The sequence below is a fragment of the Phaethon lepturus genome, unplaced genomic scaffold, assembly GCF_000687285.1.
Source record: "Phaethon lepturus isolate BGI_N335 unplaced genomic scaffold, ASM68728v1 scaffold43480, whole genome shotgun sequence".
In the NCBI taxonomy this organism is placed as follows: Eukaryota; Metazoa; Chordata; class Aves; order Phaethontiformes; family Phaethontidae; genus Phaethon; species Phaethon lepturus.
This window is the reverse complement of record NW_010511970.1, coordinates 12,103-36,737: the sequence shown is the minus strand read 5'-3', so window position 1 is coordinate 36,737 and position 24,635 is coordinate 12,103. Positions and strand designations below refer to the sequence as shown.

Below are 24,635 nucleotides of genomic sequence, written 5' to 3'. Positions count from 1 at the left end.
TCATATGTCACAAGTTGACTGTGTGCTGCCACTTGCTGAGATGTTGGAGGCGGTCTGAGACAACAGGGCAGGACTGTCCCCATCCTGCTCCCTGAAGGGCCATGCCTCTCTCTTCATCTCAGTGGAAGGACTAACACTGAACAGAGGCTTTGTAGACTCTAGTGGAGTATTTTTCAGTAGGTCATCTTCCACCTCCATCTCTTCAGAAGGGAGACAACCCGCAAACACTTGTGAGGAGCCATGTCCCTCAGAGTTCACTGAATTCTCAATGGAGAGTTTTTTGTAAGATAGCAGCTCAGGCTGGGCCAGCACTAATGGTTGATTACATGCTGGATCTCCACATGTGTTCTCAACAGGGCAAACCCCATTTTCCTCCTGGGACACTGGCCCATCTGAACAGTCCATATCTTCTTCTTGTCCTGGTACAGGAAGAAATTCTGGCCTGTGAGGCTTGGCTTGAAAGGGAGGAATCTCTGATACACCATATTTACTGCTACTCAGGAGCTTTTGCCGAACCTCTGCGCTTAGCTGGGTGGGGTCACACCTGCTGACAGTTGAAGACAGTCCCCCAAACAGGCCATATTCCTTATGTGGCAATTCAGGAGAAAGCGGAAGTGATCTGCATCTCCTCGCAGGATGAAGGGAAAATTCTTGCCAGTCTGTGCTATACGCCTGCCGGAACTGGGACTGGCCAGCTTTCAGGCCTCCACCTGCCTCTGGAGAATGCAAATCAAACACAAGGGAGATCACTGACTTGCTTGGCATGTCAAAGAATTTGATCTTCCCGCCCTTGAGGTCCTCCCGGGCACTAAAGGGATTAACTTTCCGGCCTAGCCCTTTGTTTGGCGTATAGTAGGGGTCCTGCACATTTATCTTTCTGGAAGGCTTGCGGGAGAAGATATCCGACTGGCTGCGTGACAACCAGATATTCCGACGTGGACGGGGTGACTTGGGTGGGATCTTATCATCCAGGGAACTCAAACGTTTTACTCCTGGTCCTTTTTCAATTGACCCTGAGAAGAAGAAAAGAAAAACTGTTAGCTTAAACAAGCTATATGCCTGCATGTCTGCTCACTCACAGAGCCTTCATGACAACTGTAAAGAAAAAGCTACATTTCTAATGTTCCAAAGTATCCTCCGTAAGCACACATTTGCTCATTCCTTACAAGTTCCTGCACAAACACAAGGACACCATTCCCTTCTCCTCAATGTATTATTGGTTTCAAATGTGGAGATTTGGCAGCCCTGTCCACAGGACCTTTTAAATGTAAGGCAGTCAAAACTACATTTAAAATATTCTCTTCTCTTTACTGAAGCCTCAGGCTAATTAAAAGTCATCTTGAAAACTTGAGGAAATGCAAATTCAGTTAATGCCATCTTACTTCCCTAGGCAGTGAAACTGGACTGCTTTTTTTATCATTCTGTGATCAAATTTGCCACCCACATTATGGGGGATGCTAATTTGGCAAGACAACATTGTCTTCAGAAAAAACACAGGAAAGGAAACTGTACAAAAATTCGGTAGGAATGAAGAAGTCTTTCCCTCTCTCTTCTATCCAAGCCCTGTATTTTAGGGTCACTTCAAACCTCCTTGCTGCCAGTACACTGACACAGCAGAGGCAGCACAGGGTGGTCTTCGAGAAAACAATTTGCACATTTCTAGATTTATCTGGCTTCCAGCAGAGGTTGCCCAAGATCTGTTGATGATACTGACCATAAAAGATAGCAAGTACAAAACATACCAAAGGAATTCTAAGGCCAAAATAAATGCTCTTCATGATATATAGAGAGTTGAAATCATTCCATCCCCGCCTTCATTCAGTACATTATCCAGTACAGAAACTAGGGATATATGAGAGTTTGACTCTAATGAATAGGAGTTAAGTTGTACATATGCGCGTGTATTTATTTGCGTGTGCACACACTCACACATACATAAAATAAAATAAATAAAAGCTGTATCACTAGAACAGGATGGGAAAACTGTAGTAGCTTTAGGAAAAGATGCTAACTCCTTGAGTTTTGGAACATGCATCTGCCACTGGTTCTCAAGGTGCCTCTGAAGACCTGTGGTACAGTAATAACAAACAGATATAAAGAAGTGGTGCCTTCTTTTGATTACCATTTCCAGAATAAACACATACGGATTTCCACTTTTCCTTTTTGATACCACCACAGTTTAGACTGTAGTCACTCCACTTAGGAAAAACTACGCAAGTCAAAGAACAGCATGTAACACTTCTCCAAGAAAATGCAAATCTGACACGTACTCCAAAGGGAGAATGCCAGGAAAATGAGAAAAAAAAACCCCCAACAAAAAACAAAACACCAAAAACAAAAAGCCCTACCAACCAAACTAAAAAGAAATAAAACAAAACCTCCAAAAACAAAAAAATCCAAACAAACAAAAAAATTTTCTTTTTAACTGGCACCTCTTTTAGATGCTTTCCAGGTATGGGAGAACTACCACATGTATGCACTCCATGTGCAATACAGAACTTATTTCAATCTATAACCGTATTACAGATAGACATATATGTATATATACTGTGTATTTATATATACACAATACAAGAAACTATTTTTACTGTACTCATAAGTTTCCAATGCCAGAAGTCTACTAACATAAAAGATACCTAAATCAGAATATGCCCCAGCCTACAAGAACTGGTTGCAGTTTGCTCCCCACACCAGGTGGCACTCGACAGCTTTAGAGAAAGCCCTTCAAGACTAGCATTCCCAAGCAGATCTGGGATTCACCTTTTCCCCAGTCTGTCAGAGTATTCTAGGTACTTTATAATACTCTTGCATCTTCTCTGCTCTTCATCCTGAAGGAACTTAAGAAGCTTCTAAGTGTAACATGTAAAATACACCACAGAAATCATGTATATGCACTAAGAATGGTAGGGACAAAGCCAAAGTTCATGGATTTTCATATCCTATTAGCAACTTACAAAACCATTCCCAAATGAAATCCAAATTTCCCCTCAAGAGCTTGTAGGCAGAATCTTTTGAGGCACTTTAAGAAAACAGCTAGCTGTTCTTTCCCAAAGGACGCTGTGCAGTGCAAAGTATGTAGCATTGATCCAGAAAAATTTTCAGGCTTTGAGTAAAATCATTCATAAACTGTAAATACCACCATATATAGCTGAAATCTCAAGTCTTCAAACTATGAAGCACTGTACACTCTTGCTGTTAGCCTGCAGCAATTTTTGTACAAAACAGGCACTTACCTTTGGGTTTTCTTTCACTGCTGTCAAGGTTCAAAAACTTTCTCTCTCTCTCCGAGTCCTCATTTCTTAGGCGGTTTAAAGTCTCCTCCAGTGTTTTGACAATATCAGCAAATGAAGGACGCAACTTTGGATCCATCTGTGAACGCACACAAATCAAGTAAGTTCATATGTGTTTGTCCACACTATTCTACTTACACAATAGAGAGAGGGACAATCTGAAGGAACTGAGGAAATTCAAGACTGTTTTAAGTGTGTTGTCACTGCAGAAAAACTAAGTAAAGCAGGGGAAAAGTAGTATTCTGTCCCAGTTTATGGCAATTATAGCTCTCACATTTAATTATCAGGTTGTAAACATTCTATGAGGAGGACACATGTTAAATTGAAAAGGTGGGAAGCTGTTCAATACAGGGCTTCAGAGAGGGGTTGGTTGGTTTGTTTTAAACAGCTTTCATAGTTCAAGGATTTCTTTTTGGATTCCAGTTATCAGTCAGAGATTATATACCAATGTTACTTCAAAACATGCCTGAAGCAATAAGGATTAAACAGAGCAACTTGGCTATGTCATTCTTTAAAAGTTTGTAATTCTTCCATCATCTCCCTATGGCTTTAATTAAAACCCACTTCAATGGCATTGCTGATTTTGAAGTTCAAAATGTTGTATCTTGCCATCTGTTAATTAGCCTTACTACTCGGTGTACTGGTCTGTCTTTAAAGCAAGTAAGATTGGTTATATAATTTGACAAAGTAATACAATAAAAGAAAGTCCATCTTATCTTTGCCCAAGTAAAATACTACCCCCAGTCATCAGTATGTATTCAGTTTGTATTTATTAGTATGTATTTATTTATTCACCCTAGTTGAAATGGATCTCTAAACAAAGTCTAACACCTAGAGGGCAAGCATCTTAATTTAAGTAGTAACTCAGAAGGAACTTCATCATTTTGAACATTAATCCTGCATATATGTTACAGGTTTAACTACTGTAGGTAGCAATGTCTAATTCAGCAGCTGAAAGTTAACCTCCTTACACTATTAAAAAAGATTCTGCTTGACCTCATTCCTGTTTGCAGCCCTCTAAGGCTGTTTAAGAGCAGACAAGCCCAGACAGATCTCACCTCTAGTACAAAGGGAACAGTGGTGCTTTGTAAACAACAAACCCGAAAAACCTCCCTGATACCGCCTTGCAGGTCCTACGAGGTGGATCTTTCTGAAGAGAACTGGTATGGTCAGCAATGCCAGAACAACTTCTAGCAACATGGGGTAAAGGGCTAAAAATTCATTACATACAGTAATAAAAACCAGACATATCACACTTGAAGAGCTGAAGAGCAGTAAGAAAGTTGTTCGAACGCAGCAGCTGGAATTTCCTAGCATAGGAAAACATCTTTTTCTGCTTTCCCTATTTCACTGCAAGAGCAGGACAGGGGCAACACCAAAGCACTCGAGTTTGTACTCCAACAAGCTTACTAATTTGGGAAGCTTTAGAGAGTTGTTGCAAGCTACCGAAAGCAAGAAGAGCTCTCTGGCTATTTTAATTTGTGCTAGGTAAGATCCAGTGCAGGAGCAGCAATGGATAAGTGACTTAGAGCAACATTTGCCTCATTTGCCTGAGCAGTCCAGATCCTACTCAAATACAAGTTTCAAATGCAAGGTTCTTCCTCAAGGCAGCAGTTGCCCACAGCTCAGCTCATCCTGGTAAGCTTTTTGCATGATCATACACGATTACGTTTATAAGCATTTGCACAAGTAGGCTTATAGTTGTTGGGAAGCCATAAGTTTTGGAATTCCTTGCATATACTTATTTTTAAAAAAATGCTTTATAACAGCAAATTAAAGAAATTTTAATCCATTACTCATACATACCAGTTTTTACTGGTTTTCTTAGGTTGCCCTAAAACAATTTCCTGGCTGTAGAAAACCCCAGGGGTTTGCACATTAGTTCGGCTAATCAGCTGAGCTATACAGTTTACACTGTTTGTTGACCTATTAAATAATAAAAAGCTATATAAACGTCCATATCTAAGAACAAATTATCACACAAATCACCTACTATTGAAGCACAGCATGCTTAAGATGATACAAGAAAGCCTTATCTGTTCACCACCTTCTTCCTTCTGCTAGGTAAGTGGTAAGTGAATTACAGCATGCCCCACAATGAAATCAGCATATTAATGGCTTGATCACAAGACAGCAATTTCCACTTTCAATTCAGGGAAGGGACATTTGTTACACAGGAAGCAGCATTTGATGATAATCAGCAGAGGAAAATCCTTTTTTCTCTGAACACAACAAATTCTTACATGAGAATATAAGATCAGTCACTTCCCCTTTCTTCACAAGTACAGTTTTACTGCGAATTTCACCTGTGCTGAAAAGTTGCTTTGAACCATGCCCATATGTTTGGATGCAGCACGATTTCTGAAGTCTACAGGTGGGAGCCAAGATTTCCAAAGTTAAATCCTACCTCTAACCAAATCCTTTAGTGCTTACGTAGTCAAAACACTTCATAAACATGAGTCAGACTTACCACTGTCCTGGTGGAGCAAGCTCCACTCTACTAAGGTGAAATTAGGGGAGTGAAGTAGCTTGTCCAGAGTAAGTTCCACAGAGATTTTTAGAATTAATTTACGCTATCTTGTGTCAAGAGCAGCAGTCAACCCCCACCTGCTCACATCCTCACCTTTATACTGCTCTCCCCTTGAGCAAGTATGTGCATTTGTACTAATACAAATTAAAGAGAGCGCTCAGGGCAAAAATAAGTATCAAGAGCGTGAACCGAGGAGACTGCTTCTTTCAGCAGTAGTGTTGACATGAAAACAAAGCCTGAAAGATCAGTAACAGACAGGGGGAAAAAATGCCTGTTCTGAGGCTTTTCTTACAAACACTCACTTGGACACAGTGCTGGTATTGGCTCCAGCATGGCCTGGTTGTGAGGTCCCAGGCAAAGTTTTGTGCAATAAATTTTTCAGAACTTGCCTCAGCTTAAGTTGTGCAAACTGGACATTTCCAACTTCAGCTGAATTTAGTGGAAGCACAGGTTCTCCTACTTCATATAAACGAGTTTACTATACAAAGGTACTAGCAATCTCTGTTATGGGATACCCACAAGGGAGATCAACTTCCTTGGAATTTTCATGCCGAGGAGCCATGAAGCACTATCACAATTTTACTTGAATAATTGGCATAAAATTTACTCCACACAGCACACTGCCTATAGCCTTCCTGATATTAAATCATTTGTGTCCAAGTTTGTTTTTCTGGAACACAGACTAGGGATTTGGAGGTTTATCCTGCTTTCCAAAAGGCAGCATGTAGAAACTTTAGAGTAGTTTAGTGCCTGCTCTTGATTTGTTTGTCCCCTCTGTTTGTGAGAACAACTCAGAATTCTTTCTTCACAGCTCAGTAGGTCTGTACACAATAACAGCTGGATTTTGTCAGCCCGAGGGCCAGCCAGTGTCAATAGCATAAAACTGGTTATGATCAGCCTAAGCAGCCTGCAAGAAGCTGTTAGGTATGCCAGACCTGTTTGGCATGATAGGACACAGAATTGCAAAAACACAAGATAGACTTTTTTGCAAGGGGAAGGGTTATAAAAACTGCAAGGGACTTTCTGAGTTATCAGAATGTACGCTGCTTTTACAGGTAGGCCCTTCAAGTCTCTTCTGTAAATTCCCTCCCCTTCCAGGGGAGGTTTAGATGGGATATTAGGAAAAATTTCTTTACGGAGAGAGTGGTCAAGCATTGGAACAGGCTGCCCAGGGAGGTGGTGGAATCACCATCACTGGAAGTGTTCAAAAAATGTGTAGACGTGGCACTTCAGAATAGTTTAGTGGGCATGGTGGTGTTGGGTTGATGGTTGGACTTGATGACCTTAAAGGTCTTTTCCAACCTTAATGATTCGGTGATTCTGTGAAATGCTTTAAGCTCTATCTTAAAAAGCCAGAGGGATTTAAAGAACCCCAATTTAGGCCTCTCCCCTTCAAGTAAGATACTCACATTACAGCAGTTGAAGGCCAGCTGGAGGAAGTCAGGGGGACAGTCTCCCACCATGTGCTGGAAGGCATCATAATCTAATCCAAAATTCTGTACAAACAAAAACACAGCAGAAAGATAGAAATTAGGTCCACTATCTAGCCCCATGCATCTTCTTTTCAGGGTGTCCCTACATGCAGTTATCAGGAATAACCATGAACACCTTCTCTCAGCAGCCACATATAGAGGATTTTGAGAAAACTTCATGCACACTCCAAACTGCAGCATTCCCAATGGGGACTGCTTGATACAAGATACCTGTAAGAGAATGAACTGACTTCAAAGCCCATTCTTCTTCCTGGACTCAACTGCAATCCACTGCACTTGAAATGTTGCCCATGTGGATCTGGAAGCAATATCTCATACTATAATGTTTCACCATGGTGACTTTCACAGTGTAAATTAACAGCCTGCTATAAAACCAGCAGCTTTGCTATGGTGAAAATTTATCAATTAAAATGGTTAATTTTTCAGTGGATGGTAGACTGGTAATACAAATTACCCAGTTTCTTAAATGCATTTCTCTACAATCTGAAGGGCAGAGAAACAATTTTTTTTTTCTGCGTATTTACTGCAGTTCAAGACCTAAGCAGTTTTGCATTTTCAGAACCAGAGGACCAGAGCGGGATAAACAGTTTGGAAGCCCCTCCATAGAGGGCCAAAAGCTGGCCCTGCAGGTGGGACTCAACCAAAAGGCAACTGCAGAAAGTAGTTTAGTTGATTCTACCTCAGATCCACAGTGCTTAGCACAGTGTCACAGCTAAGGGTGAGCTTATTTTAGCTGCTGCTAACATAGCTCCTGCCCCTTTCACAAGGAGGAGCTGCTTAGCGGATGCAGTGTGCCAAAAGTGCTCTGTTCTGAATCTGGCAAGAAGTCTGTATGAGCTGTCACTCTACAAAAGGAAGGTCACTGCAATGCTCTCAATGTTCTGCCAGTTAGGGGCAGAAAGGATTGCATGAGGATTGCAGCTGGACAGTCTATGTGAAAGTGTCTTCGATGGAGCTTCTTACAATAACAGCACAGAAGAACAAAAGCCTTTAACAGGCTATTTTTAATGTAACACCTATTCATCGTATCTTTGGTGGCAGTGAAGGAAGTTCTAAAGGCCAGCCATTATCGTGGCATACCTACCACCTCCCACCAATGTTATAAACGTAACCACTTACCTCTGTGCGAGGGAGATAGTCTGGATCTGCCTGTATTCTTGCTATAATTTCACACAGAATTATACCATAGGAAAACACATCTGCCTGAGAGAGGAAAAAAATAAATTGACACATGGTTCAGCTGTGAATACTGAGTGCTTTTATCTGCCACTGAGTTTCTCCTTAGTCCAAATGGTTATCATGAAACAACTAAACCAATACCACAGCCTTACAACTAAGCAACTGCATTATAGCTAACATTTTCCATGTAAAGAAACTCATGCTCATGGTAAAGCATTCTTGTTGCACAAATAGCAATAACAACTTTAAAACTCTATCAAGAAAAAAAGAAAAAACCCAGCAAACTACTCTTAATTCAGCAGCGTAAAAAAAAAATAAATCCTTCCTTGCATAAAGGATGGTAAAGTTGCATTTGATGTCTTACAGATGGGAGTAATTAAAAACATAGCCAAAACATGACATGCCTATATATCACTGTGGTTAGAAAGTGGGTTTAGAATCACAGCTTATCCAGAATATTGAAGCTGTTTTTAAGAAAAATTACATTTTTCTCTTCTCACAGTTTAGCACCTCTGGAGAAATGTGTCTTTCCCAAAGCTTGAGATAGCTAGTAACACTATATACCAGCATCAGTTTCCACTGACATTTCCATGACGCTTAGTAATCTCTCATCTGACTACCCCTGGAGCTGCACAGTTGCTCAGATTTCCACCCACTTGAATTTATCATGTAATAAAATTTAGGAGAACATGGAATACAAGTGTACAGAGCAGAAGCTGGCATCCCTCATCCCTTAGATGTCACCTTTTATGCTGATGAGGTATGAGACCTGCTTCCTCTTTAGTTCTCCATGCCCTAGGGTTATAGTGAAAAATGTAGCACCACAGATTTGAGTACTTTACTACTAATTTGGGTCAACTGGAAATCTTAACAAAGCTTTGAAATGGTAATTATTACATTCATTACTGAGGTAGCTACCACTCTCCTGCAAGTTAAAAGTACCATCAATTAAACAGATTATTGACTACTAGTTATGAAAAGGTACAGGGTATGGGCTTTATCCAGGGCTGGAGTATGTTACATATGAGAGAGAAAACCCTGCGTAAGGAAGAGCTTGACTATTTCTAAAATCCAGTGTGATCTGATCCTCCTCTGGAAGGAGGATGCTTCCCAGTGTCAGAAATAGGAAAACTCTGGAGAACATTTTTATCCAGGTATCTTACCTTGAGAAATGTTGATTTTTTGATACTTTATTTTAATTTTAAAAAATTGTACAAGTTCACAGACCTTTTACTTCTGCCCAGATTTCACTAACGTATGGTCAGGGAAATAACCTCACTACATTTCTCATGAGACTTACTTAATTACCATGAGGTAATTAAATTGTCTTAGGTCAACAAGCCATTACCATATTTCTGCATGTGGGGTGTTTCAGAATGGAAATAGTGTAACAGAGATTTATGGCAAAAGTAATTCTATTTCCAGGTAAGAATCCACACCATGAATTAAAAATATTAGCTATTCAGCTCACACTCTCCCTTAGTCTGAATGACCTACCGAGTTCAGAAATGTCACAAATAAACGATAACTTTAATATTATGGAAATTCTTAATCTTGTATAGAGCTATTGAAGAGAAACATCTGACACTTATATCATGTACCTACCTTTTCATTGTAAGGTTCATCTCTGAGAACTTCTGGTGCCATCCAGAAGGGTGAGCCCACCACTGGTAACTTTTCACTATATACATATGGGATAGATGGAGGGAAAGGAGGGAGCGGGGGGAGAGAGGAGAACCATAAATTAAATGCTCAAGCATTGCTACCAACTTTCTGTAACTCCAAATACATGCAGAAACTTTCACCAGAGGGAAGTCGATACAAGTGGGTTCCATAATATACTGTATTTTACACTGGTTTTCTACTGGAGTCACTGTAACATTCAATAGCAGGAGGAGAAGGTGAAAGAAAGAAAGCTTCAATCAATTACTCATATTTTATTTCATTTCTAAGTGTCTAGCCACTTAAAAAAAAACCCTCAAAACTATTTTAAGGTCACGGTTGTTCAATAGTTTTGGTTTCCAAGCTCTTGGCAGAGTTGGCTCCTTCATCTATACATAGAAAGGTTTGTGGACATCAGTTTCAGGCTAGATGTCAGATTCTCCATTCATGCAGTCAGACATGCAGGTATCCACCCCTACATGTATACCAATAAGCAGCTCCCAAAGTATTCAGCACAGTCTGTTTGCAAACTGTATTTTTTTTTTAAAAGTCAAGGTTGACCACATGAATCCTTTAATAATGAAAAATTTAATAGGGAAAAATTAAAAGTAATGAGAATAGAGCTGATTCGAAAAATTTGCAATGTTTCCATATGGCTGAATACTGGGGCCTTAAGAGAGGCCTCCAGCTTGACACACAGCTGACCCTGAAGGAATGAATACCTATTTAAAAAAAAAAAAAAAAAAAAGCCTCAAATAGCATGGCTTGCTAGCCAGTAAACTAGAAACAATAAAACTGTTTGAAAATGGGGGTAAGACTAGATCAAACCAAAATGGTGGTTAATGTAACAATTTGATTATGTTGTTTGTTTTAGTATCAAGCTACCTCAGCTTTCGCTATTATTATACTCTCAGTTTTCAGGCCATCTCAAAACTGGGTATGAGGAACACCTTAAGGCACCTGTGGTGCCTTCCTGATTTATTTTGTGATGGGTTCATATGCATACAGCTGAAGCTTTCAGCACCTTAAAGGACAGAAATTCCACAGGAGCGTACAAGATACAAATTTGCTGCACTTATCAGTAGTTTGGAAATTAAAATGTTCATTTTGTAAAACTTTTAGATCAATCTCTCATCAACATAATGCAAGCCTTCAGGTCTCCCAAGACGCCATTTTAGGATATGTGCAGTGTATAAACAGTGCATAGCTGAGATCAACTTTTATTGTTTTCTTTGCGGTCAAAAGAGTTGGAAGGCTTTTATTTATTTTACACAGAAGCAAACACTGGAGAAAATCTGACAGCACATTTCACAGTCAGAAGACTCTGAAATACACAACTGAATATACAGAGAGAACAATGAAATCCTTGTCCTTGATCTCCTTAACAGAGGGATGACAAATGGACTATTTCCAATTGTGACAATAGCTTGTGACAGTCACCTGTGCATTCCTCAAATGAGTTAGGATTATAATTTCATCCTAGGGAGAATGAGATGGTGTGCTACTGTTAGTCAGTAATTTTAATCTCTCTTTGTTATAAACCTGGATCTTAACAACTAACCCAGAGGTTAAAAAGAATAATACTGGAATGCCACTGAATATTGTTTATGAAAATGGAAAGAAGCTAAGCTAATTAAAGTTGTTCAGAATCAACAGAGGACATTTATTATAAAATCATTCCAATCCAGAATGCTGGACAGTATTTTTGTGTTTGCTTTGTTGTTTTTTGGGTTTTTTTGTTTGGTTTTTTTTTTTTTAAAACAAAAATTCCTCAGTACCTACTTAGAAGATCTACTGAAAAGCTTCAGTAAATCACCTGCTCACTGGAGCATTTTCAAAGAATAAATGTCACCCCTAAATCTATCAAAATGGACAGTAATTAAGGCTGGAACATTTTGGTCATCCAGCATGCAGTTCTAGACTGAAGACTGAGGATATTTTTTGCAAATTTTGTATCAGAATGCAATAATGGCTTCAGGGATGTGGCTCATTAGAGCTTCTTGACCTGCAATCACACTGCAACTCTCGCTGTATTTTGATTAATTCACATACCTGTGATCCGGAATTTTCTCTGCTAAACCAAAGTCTCCCACTATTGCTGAGTATCCATTCTCATCATGTTTTATTAAGCAGTTCTGGGAAAAAAAACAACGTAAGAGTTATTGTCTGGGCATGAAACCCATATAATGTTTGTTTTATTTATTTTTAATATGGAAAAAGACTACAAGATATTGTTTGGAAGACGTTAATTTATGAGAAGCTTTTGTCTGAAAGCAACCACCCTTTTCCCCTACCCTCCCCCTGCACAATCACATGTCTGTCAAACTTAAGATGCTGCAAACAGCCTTACATTTAGTTAATAATCCACTTAAAAACTTGCTGAGAAAGCAGGCAGCCACCGGCAGCACGTACCCAGCTAGGTTCTAAGAAGAATTAAGATGATTTAGCTCCCTTACTGCTCAAGTTTGCAATACACACTGTTCACTACAACACCCTAAATTTTCTCTTTACAAAGTTGCCTGTACCTGACCAGAATACAAGATCAGAGCAGACTCTAAATGTCTTTGTCTGTTTTCCTATGTTAACTACTGAATAGGAACTCGCTGCTTTGCAGTAGATTTGCATCAGAAAATACAAGATGGGACAAAGTTGTATGTGCTTTTAAAGTCTCAAATAAAATTCTTTATTCTACAGTACATCATAAAACATGATTTAAGGGAAAAGTCTAATAGGGAAAAAGCTGTCAATCTTTTCCTTTCAGATGTGCCCTCCAGTGTCAGGAGGGAGGGCAATTTAAGGACACACACAGATAATTCTGGTCTGGCAGCATCACGTAACACACAGAGTATTACCAATTTATTTTTGTTATTTATTTACAACTCTAAGAAACATGCTTTGACCATTCCAGTACCATATCTTTTCCCTTCTCATGAATGAATCGATAACTGACTTCCCTAAGTTTTTTTCTGCCCTGCAATAGGTGGAGCAAGACACAGAATTCATTCCTTACCACATGCCTCGCTCCATATCCTTCTGCAGGCAGCACAATAGCAGTGACAGGAGCAAAACCACTGCTGACTCCTGCGGAGTGGTACCCTGCATTAATTAGCTAAACAGCAGGAAACACTTTCTAGCTTTATTGTGCTTGGATGTACAAAAGCCCCTCGCTGACCCCAGAGCATTAGCTTGTCTGTATAATACAACTACCAAGAAAAGCGAATCCCTTGTCTAAAAGATCAAGTTCAGGTCATCACTGTTTACATTATTCAGAGATGACTGTGGCTCAGGCCATGAAGTGAGTTTTCTTCCTGCCAATTAAAAGGTTAAGCAAGCCACTCCTGTGATCATATAAAGAAAATGTGTGCCAGCTTCTTGAAATGCATGCCAGGCTCCTGAGATGCAAAGTTCTATTTGTTTAGAATGACTCAAGTATAATAAGTACAGTTAGTTTGGGGATTCATAAACATGTACCAAGTTAAATCAGCCATGCTTGCCCAAGGAGCAGCAAAGCTTCTCAGTTACGGGCTTTGTTATCTTTTATCAAAGAGCACATTCATTCAGCTTGCCTCTGTTTAAACATTTGGTCACTGTAAGTGGACTTAAAACTGAGAAGGATAAAACTTTTCTGAAAAATCTTACTCAAATGATTCAGACAAGTGGAATTTCATTGTGTACCACACAGAAACAAGTCTATGAGGACATCAGAGATTTTGCAGTGTACAAGAACACTGATACTAGGTTATGCAGCAAATTATCAGGATATTTTCTGCAATAGATTTCTTAGCAATTGAATTTGTAATTCGACATTTAAAAAAAATGCCTCTATGATTCATGAAAGAACTCTTTAAAATCTTCTGGCATTACCTTTGACTATTTACATTTTGTTCCTTTTGAGTAGCAAGACTGCAGTAGTTCATTTTACCTTCTGGGTTTTGTGGATTAGGGTTATTCTCCAATAACCCCTGCTCTCCTACATTTCAGGTAAACATTTAAATCCAGACTAAGAACTATTTTCAACATAACTAAAAATATGTAGAAACATTTCTACTGACCTTAAAATAGGCAACAATTTACAAGGCTGCTTTGATGCCAAAAGGAGGCTTAAATGGAACATCAACCTGATTTCAAATTTCAAATTATCCTTCAGTTTCTTACCAGTATACAATCACATCCCATTAGACATCAATACATCACCGACCGAAGATGAACAATTTTACCCCCCCATCAAGCCCCAGGCAGTCTCAGCTCTCACGTACAGCATTGAACTATTATACAAGTAGATTATTCCTAGATAAATCATAAATTAAACCAAGAGCGCATCCAATCTAGCTGCCAAGTAATGCTACCTGACAGCTCTGAGCTCCTTCCCAGATGAGCAGGAGCTGCCTGCAGCAAAGCGAGGCTCCCGTTCAATGCAGACCTTTCGAGAAACCAAACAGAGCTGACAGCCCACCGCTGTGGGGTCCAGAGGTCCCGCTGGACAGGCCAGTACACCAGGACAAGGCAACAGGGAAATGTCTATGGCAACATTTCTGCTATAAAGTACTGATCAGCTGTTTGCTGTGGTGGGCTGCACAATAGTAAATAACGTAAAGAAGGAAGCTAAACAATTCTCTCTCATTAGTGGAAGCTTGTCTTTTGTCTGCATATGAAGAGTGTGAATTTAAATTCATTAGGATACATATTCCAGTACAAGAGTGACTTTTTTATTCACATATAGATCAGTCAGTCACGGGCAGGTGACATGCACCAGGCAAAAACATGCCAGTGTGACTATAATTGCTCACTGTAGCAAAACTAAACTGATTTAATTCAACTGGTGCAAATTTTTGCGTAGCTAAGCACCAACTGCCTGGAACCCAGAAAGGATGGAAGCCTATTCCTACCAAAATCAGTAGTAAAGCCCTTCTACAGATACTAGCGTGGTCAGATGTCCCCTTTCAAGCCTGTACTGCTCATTCAGGACAAAGTTTTGCAGATGGTGATGTTTCATTCTGTGCTGAGATTCTCGAAGTGTTCAAGGCTAGTGTTTACTAGCCTTCCCACCCTAGTAAAGCCATTATACAATACTGCACCAAATCCACAGCACAGACAGTTTAGATACCACATTTAAGATGCAATTCATTAAAAGGTGACTTACACAGCTCACAGTAACTGGTAGTTCACATGCACTCAGTGAAAGACATTTCTAAGCATCCACATTCTAGTACCAAGATAAATCAGTATCAAAATAGGGACAAACCTTCATTGAAAACTAAATGGTTGAAAAGGGCTTTTAAATTTAAGCTAGAGATGGTACTTTAGTAGGAAAAGTACAAAAGAGCATACTGCACTGTTTCTACTGACAAAGTGATACTTCTCAGTTTCTACAAAAAAGAAAATATGTGTATGAATTTGGTATGAAGAAGTTTCATTACTGGATTTTTGGCACAGACACACGAGTTCAAACCCCTCTCTAGCGCAAAGAACCTCTCAAGAACTGGCTGAGAGGCGAAATGCCAAGCAGCTTTACAATATGGGCTTTAAGAAAATGCTTTCGACTTATTATTGCACTGTTTGTATAAGCTGCAAAGCAATAAAACATGATGACCTTCCCATGTGTTCTCTTTGGACCTCTACAGACAGGGATGTTCTTTCCCTTGGCAGCTCACACAGTTAAAGAGGGCAGTTGGGGTCTTGATGTTCTCCCCCCCGCCCCGAAACAGGAACCCCATCAGTCCTCCTGAGGCAGTCTCTTAATAGATGCAAGGAGCCCTGAAGAGTTAACAGAGCTGTTTATGCAGAGACAGATGTGAAAGAACATAAAGCCTCCTTTGTGTGTTACAGGAGCTTAACATCTGCTTTGCACAGCATAATCCCACTAAGACGAATGCAATATTCTACTCTCCCTTTTACATAAACAAAAATGAAAATAGGCTCAAGAATGTCAGAGTTAAAAATAAGTTGCTTAGATGAAGAAAACCCATTGCCCTTTTTTTTTTTTTAAACAATATGACATACAAGCTAAAGTCCTTAGAGATTTTATTGCACTCTAGAAAACACAGGAATGCTACTGCAGTGTCATTTGCAACCCTCTGATGACTGTTACTGAATTAAAATATTTAAAAGCCAATTGAGATGTATCAGCTGGTTTTTAAAGTGCTAATCCCTAGGAGGAACACCATTGACAATTAAATGTACAACAGGAAGTTTACAATACTAGGTACACTTTTGAAACTAAAACCATTACTTTTAGGGGACAGGCTCCATTTGGGTTCCAAAGTACCAGTACAAGTTCAGTATTGTGACTATCATTAGAATAATCATCTGTAACAGCTCATTTTTTTTCCAGTGCAAGCCCTCCTCTGCAGTGCAAAATATCCAGGCGAGAGCTTACTGTAGCACAAAGGGGACTTTACAACAGCAGCAGCATGAGACTCATCAGACAAAGGTTTTGTTCATTGCTTGGGTTTTATTTTGTTTTAAACAAGCAAACGGCATACAAGGTAGGAAGTCAGGGTATGTCACTTTCAAGCCCAAAGGCAGTGAATTTATGTTACATCAGATAATCCACAGTAATTGCTTACATGCATGATTCTGTCCCATAGTAATGGCACTACTCCCCTTTCAGTGAAAGAGTGAAAGGTGAGCCATTACACATCTACTGTGAAGTGAAAACACATGATGACAGGAATACACACACATACATATTTTTAAAATATATATATAGGTGTAGAGATTAGAATTTTGTCATAGATTTTATCATCAATGGAGATGATAAACTCCAGAACTGCTCACAATCTAGTATTGATTATAAGACCTTGTTTTCAATTGTACGTAGTTCTGTAAAACTAAAAAGCATTTGTTTGGGGAGTTGCCCATTTGTTTTTATTGAGAGTGGCAGTGGGTTTTTGGGGAGAGTGGTGTTCAGCTAAGAGAGCTCAGCTGCCTGGAAGAACAAATTTAGAATCCATGTTTCAAGCAAATTTTGAAACCATGAACATTTTAAAAATCCTCAAAAAATATTAGTCTATGGCATCATACCCAGATTTGGCGTGTTCTCAACTTGAAACGTGACCAGACCTGTGTGGAAGATGCACCTTTTGCCACTCCTGCAAAAAGCTGACTGGGACAGGACATCTACTATGTGGGGAAATTGGAAGAGTGAAGAAGGTGACAAGACAGAGCAGGAGTCCAAGCTAGGGCCTGGCAGGGACCAAAACCAGGGTCTTGAGCCAGGGTAAAAAACCCTAAAGACCTTTACAAGGACCTACGAACTGTAGGCATAGCCAGAGGGGTGGGGTGGGGGGTTGTTACAGACACATACACAGAGCTAACCTGGAGCAGCAGAACAGGGGGAGAGCTAGAAATGGCTAAATGTACCGATGACCAGAATGCAGAAAGGTAGCTTGGATAAAGCATCAAGCAGGAGCAACAGGAAGAGAGTAACTACTGTCAGCCAAGGAGATCAAACAATAAGGTTGGGGACAGGAATTGGAAGCAGAAAGGAGAGAAAAAGCCTTGGAACAAAGATGAAAAGCCTGACCAGGAGCTGGATTGTACACTAGCAGAAACGACTGGATAGTCACAGAGCAGATATGATCGGTCTTGGAAAAATGGGCAGACTCCTAGATGTTTGCTTCTTACTGCCAAGGAGTACCTCTTGCTCCTCTCCCTGTTCCTGCTCTGCAGCAAAAACAGACAATGTGTATTAGCAATACTAATTAACAGTAGCACTAAATGCGAATTAATAATACTTCATGTATTAGCTACTGCAGTAACTGAAGCAGCAGACACTTCTGCCATGAATTTCAAACTTCTAACCCTGCAAATGAAGTGCATAATGTCCCTGTTTTTTTCCTTTTTTTTTTTTTTTTTAATTGTAGGAAGTTGCACACAATATATGCTACATTAAAGAATTACTATTGCACAAAAGATGGGATGTCAAACTTCCTTCAAGAACTTTTTTTCTTCCCCTTATGCAAATGTATTATGGTAAATCCTTTAATTACAAGATCACACAGACAGTTTTCCACCTGGCACCTGTATTTTTTTAGTGCACGCAATGGACTCATGCTGACAGTGAATTGGGGCTGTGCATATAACACTTGGACTGCTATCTTCAGGATTCTGGCCACTCTTGACACAGAAGCAGTAGGGTGAAAGAAAGGTTGGGAAGAGATGAAAAAGAAAGGCTGGGCTGGAAATGAAGGTCTTCTGTGTTGTGGCTAAGACCATTGCAATGTTGCCCCAGGATTTGGATTCTGGCCTCCCTCAACATCACAGGAGGATTCTGTTGCAAGGAAGCTAGTTTAACAATCTCTTTCAGAGATTGTTGTTAATCTTGTGCTTTCTCTGCCTCCAGGGGTCAAACGTGAGTATTTTATACGTGCTGTACACTTCCAACTGCCCCTGAGGTCAGCGAGCACATTGCCTTGAACTTAAACATGTGTAAAATGCCAAATACTCCAGTCTTGAGACACATACCAAATATTCACCAATATTCTTGCTTTTTTAATCTGTTCTGGTAAGACTGAGTTTATTCACCTCCCTTATCTCAGAGATACTGTAAGAATAAATTCACTGATAATATGGCAGTCACTGGTGTAAGCTGCCAAGGGTGCAGGGTTTGAATGCAGTGCAAATACAATGTAAACAAGGTGTTGAAGGAACTCTGTGTAGTAGTAAAATACTTCTTTTGAGGAGTAAGGTACAAAAGGATTTTGCTATATTCTTTTTGCAGACTGGACACTTCCCTGTGCCTTCCTAAACAGTTATTTTAATTGTAGGTAGCAAAAGACAGAATTTTGCAAATGAAGTCAGATTAATTTTTTCACAATCCACTGATTCCTATTGAAACACCTCCAATGCTTCAACTTGTCATTTCTGGTTTAATGACTGCATCTTCTATGACTAGGGCCGTCGGGGCTAAAATTCATAACCGGACCTCCTTGAGAATCACTGAAACACAAAGAAAATCCTCATGATTCCAGGATCTAAATACTTCTTGTGCACATTGCAATGAGCCCAGAATAAAAACAATTCACAGGGCTTGGCAGTAATATGGGTAGGGGAATGAGCCAGCAAGGCTGGCTGTCATAATCCATCTATGTCTGTGTGCTTAATCTCTGCGTGAATCTCTTTACAACAAGTCAAAAGTGAGGACACAACATTTATTGCCTTACAAAATGTACACATCACCCTGCCTACACACCTACTATCTGCAGGCTTAAATCAGCCGATCTGATCACTCGTAACTTCTGACAGATTCAAGTTAGGCTCTTGCTGTCTATCAGGGAAGACCAGCCTGATCAGCTACAGCAGCCCAAGCGCAGAGCCCAAGGACTGAGCTGCTCACAATGTGGGTAAGTACCAGCTGTCTGGGCAGCACAACGCTCTTCTAACAAGCATTGCCTCCATCTTTGACAGAAGGGCAGCAGGAAGGGCACCAGTGGGATGTCAGGGCTGACATCCCCCATGGGCTGCCACATCGACTATAGTGACCTACATCTACTCTTCTCTACCATTCTTCCCTCTGGCTTTCTGCAGTATCAATGCTGTTCTGCTACTCTCCACATGGTGCAATTAGGAAGAGAGATCACCCTGCTGTATACTAATTGTAAAAACTACTTATTTTTCAATCTTAGATTGGCAGGGGACAGGAACTTCTACTTCTTTAAGATTTTATGCATCCAGTACATAGACACATACAATGCTACTGTCAGAGCAAGACAACTTGGTGCCATAACTGACAAAATAAACTTTGTGTATTCACGCCACATGCTCCAGGAAGCTGCAGGAATTAGAGGTTTGCCAGAAACAGAAGGTGGCAGGCAGAAGTATGGGTCTAAATTAACCCCAAATAATTTTTATAGTAAAATTCATATTAGAGGGATAATTTCCAGTGGGCTATTGTGTTAAGTATAATAGGTAAAGCATGGAGACATTCCTGCACAGAAAGACTCTGTTTCATTCTGTTCAGTCAAGGCCAGCAAGTTTTCTGAAAAAAATACCTCCCTCTCCCCACACCCAGCAAACTCAGTGTCTGTTCTGACTTTTGCAGATGTCTAAATCTTTGTCTTTGCCTTCATTTGATTAATAAAGCCATCACATCAATTACGGAAGTTTACCGGAGAAAGAAGGACAATATAGAACAGTATTGAACCTGCCCTTAGCCAGTCCAATCACAGGTTATCTCCCAAGTAAAGAGCCCATCGTATCTCCCTTCAGCTCACTCACACATTGACTATTTACTAGTAAGAATGAAGACTACTCATCCCACCACCAGTACAAACCTGGTAAAATACGAGGCATCTCTTCAAGCAGTAGCCAAAAGCCACACTCAGGGGCAGAAAATCTCAGTGACTGCTTTTTGCTGTGGTTATTATCTTAATTCTTTTGCTTTCTTCCAAAGTGACTTATTTAAAACTTAGCCATCCAGCAGGACGAACATTTTCCCAAAAAGAGTGTCATTTGCCCAACAGATTTAATTTTAAAGTATATTTCATCAATACAATAAAACACTAATAAAATTCACTAGTACATGGGCATTTAAGGCCAGGTGTTTCATCTGCTTCCCTTCCCAAACAGAACAAGCAAGTACATACATCACCTCAAAAATTTTTAAAAATTATGTTTAAAAAAAAACCAACAACCAAGGAACTGGAAAATACAGAATATAGCTGATGACAAACTTTTATCCTGACAGCTTCCAATATGACCCCCATACATACTATACCTTTAGTGCTAAGAATCATCCAAATATAGCATAACTGCTAATAAATTCTTAGGGTTTGGTTTGTTGTTTGTGGTTGGTTTTTTGTGTACTTTTCTGGTTGTGTTTTTTGGTTTTTGTTTTTTGGGTTTTTTTTTTGTTGTTGTTGTTTTGTTTTGTTTGTTTGGATTTGTTGTTTGTTGGTTTTTTTTTTTTTAATAACCCTTACTACTTCCTGTGGCCACTGATGAGTTTGCTGTTGCAGTGAAATCATGCACTCCTCCCAGCAGGTGCATTTTCTAAACAATTGACATTCAACAATAGATAACATTGAAGCATTGGTAGGGCAGCTCCAGAGAATGACATACAATTATGTAAAGCTTTAAACAAAGGCATTCACAGAGGTCTCAGGAAATGAATTTTCATATGACCAGCCATCACAGTACGTGTTTATGATAAATGCTGCAGACACAGAGTTCTCTTTAGTTACTTTGGTTCCTTGCAGTGGCTCGACTTCCCCCCTTCTAAATGTACTAAAATACATCCTGAACTGAAAAAAAAAAAGGGGGGAAGGGGGAACACTGAGTTATCTTTCAGTTATTTTTACACATCTCTTATCCGCACGCTCCAAGGTGACTGAAGTGGAGCTTTCTGAGTGTATCATGTCAAAGTGACAGGGCTCCAAGCCTGGGCATTTTTCATAAATTTGATATTCTTCCTTGCAGAATTCAGCACCTTTCCCTTAAAAGGACACTCAAGGAGGTATTTTATTACTTCACTGAAATACTTCTTTCATCTACCCATTGAACTATTTTTGTTTCCCCTTGGCTAAATGCACATCCTTCATCTGTTTAACACTGCACTGAGGCAGCTTTAAAAAATTGGATGGCTAGTAGTCACTCATATTTGCAAACACACTATGCTGTGTTTTTATTTTTAAAAGCTGTTTCTAATGTTAAAAATAGTTCTTTTTAGGCTAAGATAACATTCTTCCAGATACTTTTGATTGAAGCAACATTATGAAGTCTTCCCAAGAACCGTTTTGGAGTACTTTCATGTTGCAAGTCCCCAGTGAGCTTAAACCAGCTCATTAGCTCCAGACAAGAGGACAGACAGGACAGCAAAGCCCTCAGCACAGGCTGCAACGGATGGCAAGACCCAGTGTGAATACTGGGGCAATTTGTTCACAGAGCTTAGCACTCCTATGTCAGTATTTCTAGCTGAGCTTGAGTTAGATAGCTACTTCAGCCAGCTAAATTCATACAAGCTGTCACCAAAGCAGGTCAAACAAATCTATGTTCACTGAAAACTCTGCCACTGATATATCTTTCTGGAGCAAATTTTGAAATTTGAAAATTTTAGGTAAACTAGTTTGATCTTACTGACTTCAGAAATGAAAGAAATATAAACCAGGATTGTGGACAACACAATGCTGAATTAGTACCAAAAGGTCACTCTTTCTACTGAAGAAGATTCATGAAATACATGGGGAAACTAAACAACAAGGAGATTTTAAAGTGCGTTCATAATAATCTCCTCAGTTTGGGTTCTTTATACGATTGACCTGTTCCAAATGTTAGAATGGTACGCTTAATTATCCAGGGATTTAAATACTTTACTGAACCGTAATTCATAACTAAAAACTCTGCAGCTGCTTTCTGAGAAATCCTAATCTGAACTCATTTAAGGAATGATCTTCCTTCAGGATAGTTATTTCTCCAGTTCCCATACAAACTATCAACATATTTTGAAGAAAGTTTTAATCCTATAAACTGTATTTCAATTTGTTTCTCAAAATATCTTAGATGACCCCTTATATAATTGCAGTTCTCTGCTGGAAGGAAGAGAAAGAACCAACCAACCAGTTATAGTACCTTCATTAAAAAGTTCCCTTCATTTTATAAACGGTACCTTCGATGTAAGGTCTCGGTGGAAAATGCCTTTATAGTGAAGATAACTGATTCCCATAGCAATGTCATATGCCAGTTTCACCCTCACTGTCCAGGGCAGATGCTGGTTACTGTCTAATAGCTGTTCCAGGTTACCACAGTTGATGTACTGGAAAGACAAAGCAACATTTGTAATTAATTATTTAACTTCACATACTCTTAGGAATGTAAAATTCACCATTATACAAGCATCCTCTGCACAGCTACCCATTTAAAAGTTTTTTTTTTCTTACAGGCTAAGCAGGCACAAGGTTTACAGATCAAGAGAGGCTGAAAATGTCTCCCTTGACCACTTGTAGTAGTGCGTTTATTTATGTTAAAGATGCATGCAACAGCCACCATTGCATTGCCTCTATGGTGTTTAAATATTGGTATTTAAATAGACCCTTCAGAAACACCTAGAATGTAGTATCACCCTCTCATTTCAGTGTGAGGAAAATAAGGGCAAAGAGGATGAGAAGCTGGCAGAATAAATCAACAAAGAGAGGGCTAAGTATCTAAGTGTAGATCACAGGGCCTGATCAAGTTCCCAGATATCAATTCCCTAAACTGAAGCAGCAGCAAAGAAAAATATTACATGATGTTGCCGTAAGTTACACTTTTTTACTGCTGTATCTACAAGTCATAATCAGCAATCTGACTCCCACTGTGTTCAGTACTACACCAACCCCATCAACGGGTAGCCCTCATGAAAAGGCACCTACAATAAGTATAAGATAAATGCCACAAGAGACAGTGAAACAAAGCAGCACCCAAATGATGCTAAGTAATATAACCCAGGGTTAAAATATGGCAGGTCCACTGCTTCTCAAATAATCATTACAGCAACACCCGGCTTATGCATAAAGCCTAGACCCTTTACACCACAACAGCAGCTACATCATGTTTTGAGTAGCTTCTTATTTCACTCCCAGGCCCCGTCCCATCACCAGCGCCAAAGCGAAAGACTAGCTCACTCCAAAAGGAAAACCTGGCAACACTGCAGTGACTTCTTTCAAGAAAATCCAAGCAAAGCAGACAGGATAATTTGCTCCCAAGCCTGGTCCAAGCATGTAACACTGTCAGCAGGCTGCACCAACTTTGCTCCTCTGTGCCAGACTCTCCAACTGTCTCTCAAGAGGCTTTGCACTTTCCTGTGTCATTCACTCAGACAAAACATGTGCCACCATTATCACAAAATAAAAATCCTAATTGCAGATCTTGTTATTTCAGAAACTTTGAACTTGCTTGTATTTTACTGGCCGCCTTTGTGTCTTGGAGCCTGGGGCACAAAGCAAATGTGAACCACACACCATGCAGCGTGGATGTAGCTGATATCCTCAGACTATGCTATAGCAAGGAAAGGGCACACATAAGCCAGACTCTACTAGTAAATCTGGGGGTCATGGCTCACCTCCTGGATGGCCTACAAAAAACAGCTTCTTGGTTACAGTCAGACCCTTTTTCTGAGCTCATCAGTTAACTTTGAAAATCCTTCTCAGCAGATGCACAAGTTTCACAGGTAAGTATTTCAGGAGACTAAATTGTTCGGGCAGATGATGCACAAAACAATTTTACCTGTCACAAAGCTTACCGGGAGGGAGCACCACAAAGCAGCGTGGGGCTCCACTGCTCCCTCCGGCTACTCTGCACATCCCCCAGGAACTGGGCTCATCCCAGTCCACACATAGCAGCCCTTTTCACTGGCAGTCCAGGATGTGACACCTCTCTCCCGCAGAAGCTCTGTCGAGTGCCGGACAAGCTGGGAAGTACACATGCAGCACATGGACACAGCCGGCACGAAGCATCCTCACCCCCAGCATTTGCTTTTCTCCTTTTAAATACCAACCTTTGGCCCAA

At 40.0% G+C, this 24,635-nt stretch overlaps 1 protein-coding gene across 1 annotated transcript; it reads right to left on the bottom strand.

Annotated features, from left to right (window-relative positions):
• On the bottom strand, window positions 1-22,905 carry LOC104619527 (dual specificity testis-specific protein kinase 2-like; the record flags this gene model as incomplete). Its single annotated transcript, XM_010285437.1, has 7 exons — window positions 1-1,013; window positions 3,234-3,369; window positions 7,230-7,316; window positions 8,433-8,516; window positions 10,098-10,173; window positions 12,207-12,289; window positions 22,759-22,905. Coding segments are annotated over 7 exons (1,626 nt in total), but the record flags the coding sequence as incomplete, so codon positions are not given.
• Window positions 22,906-24,635: the final 1,730 nt, after the last annotated feature.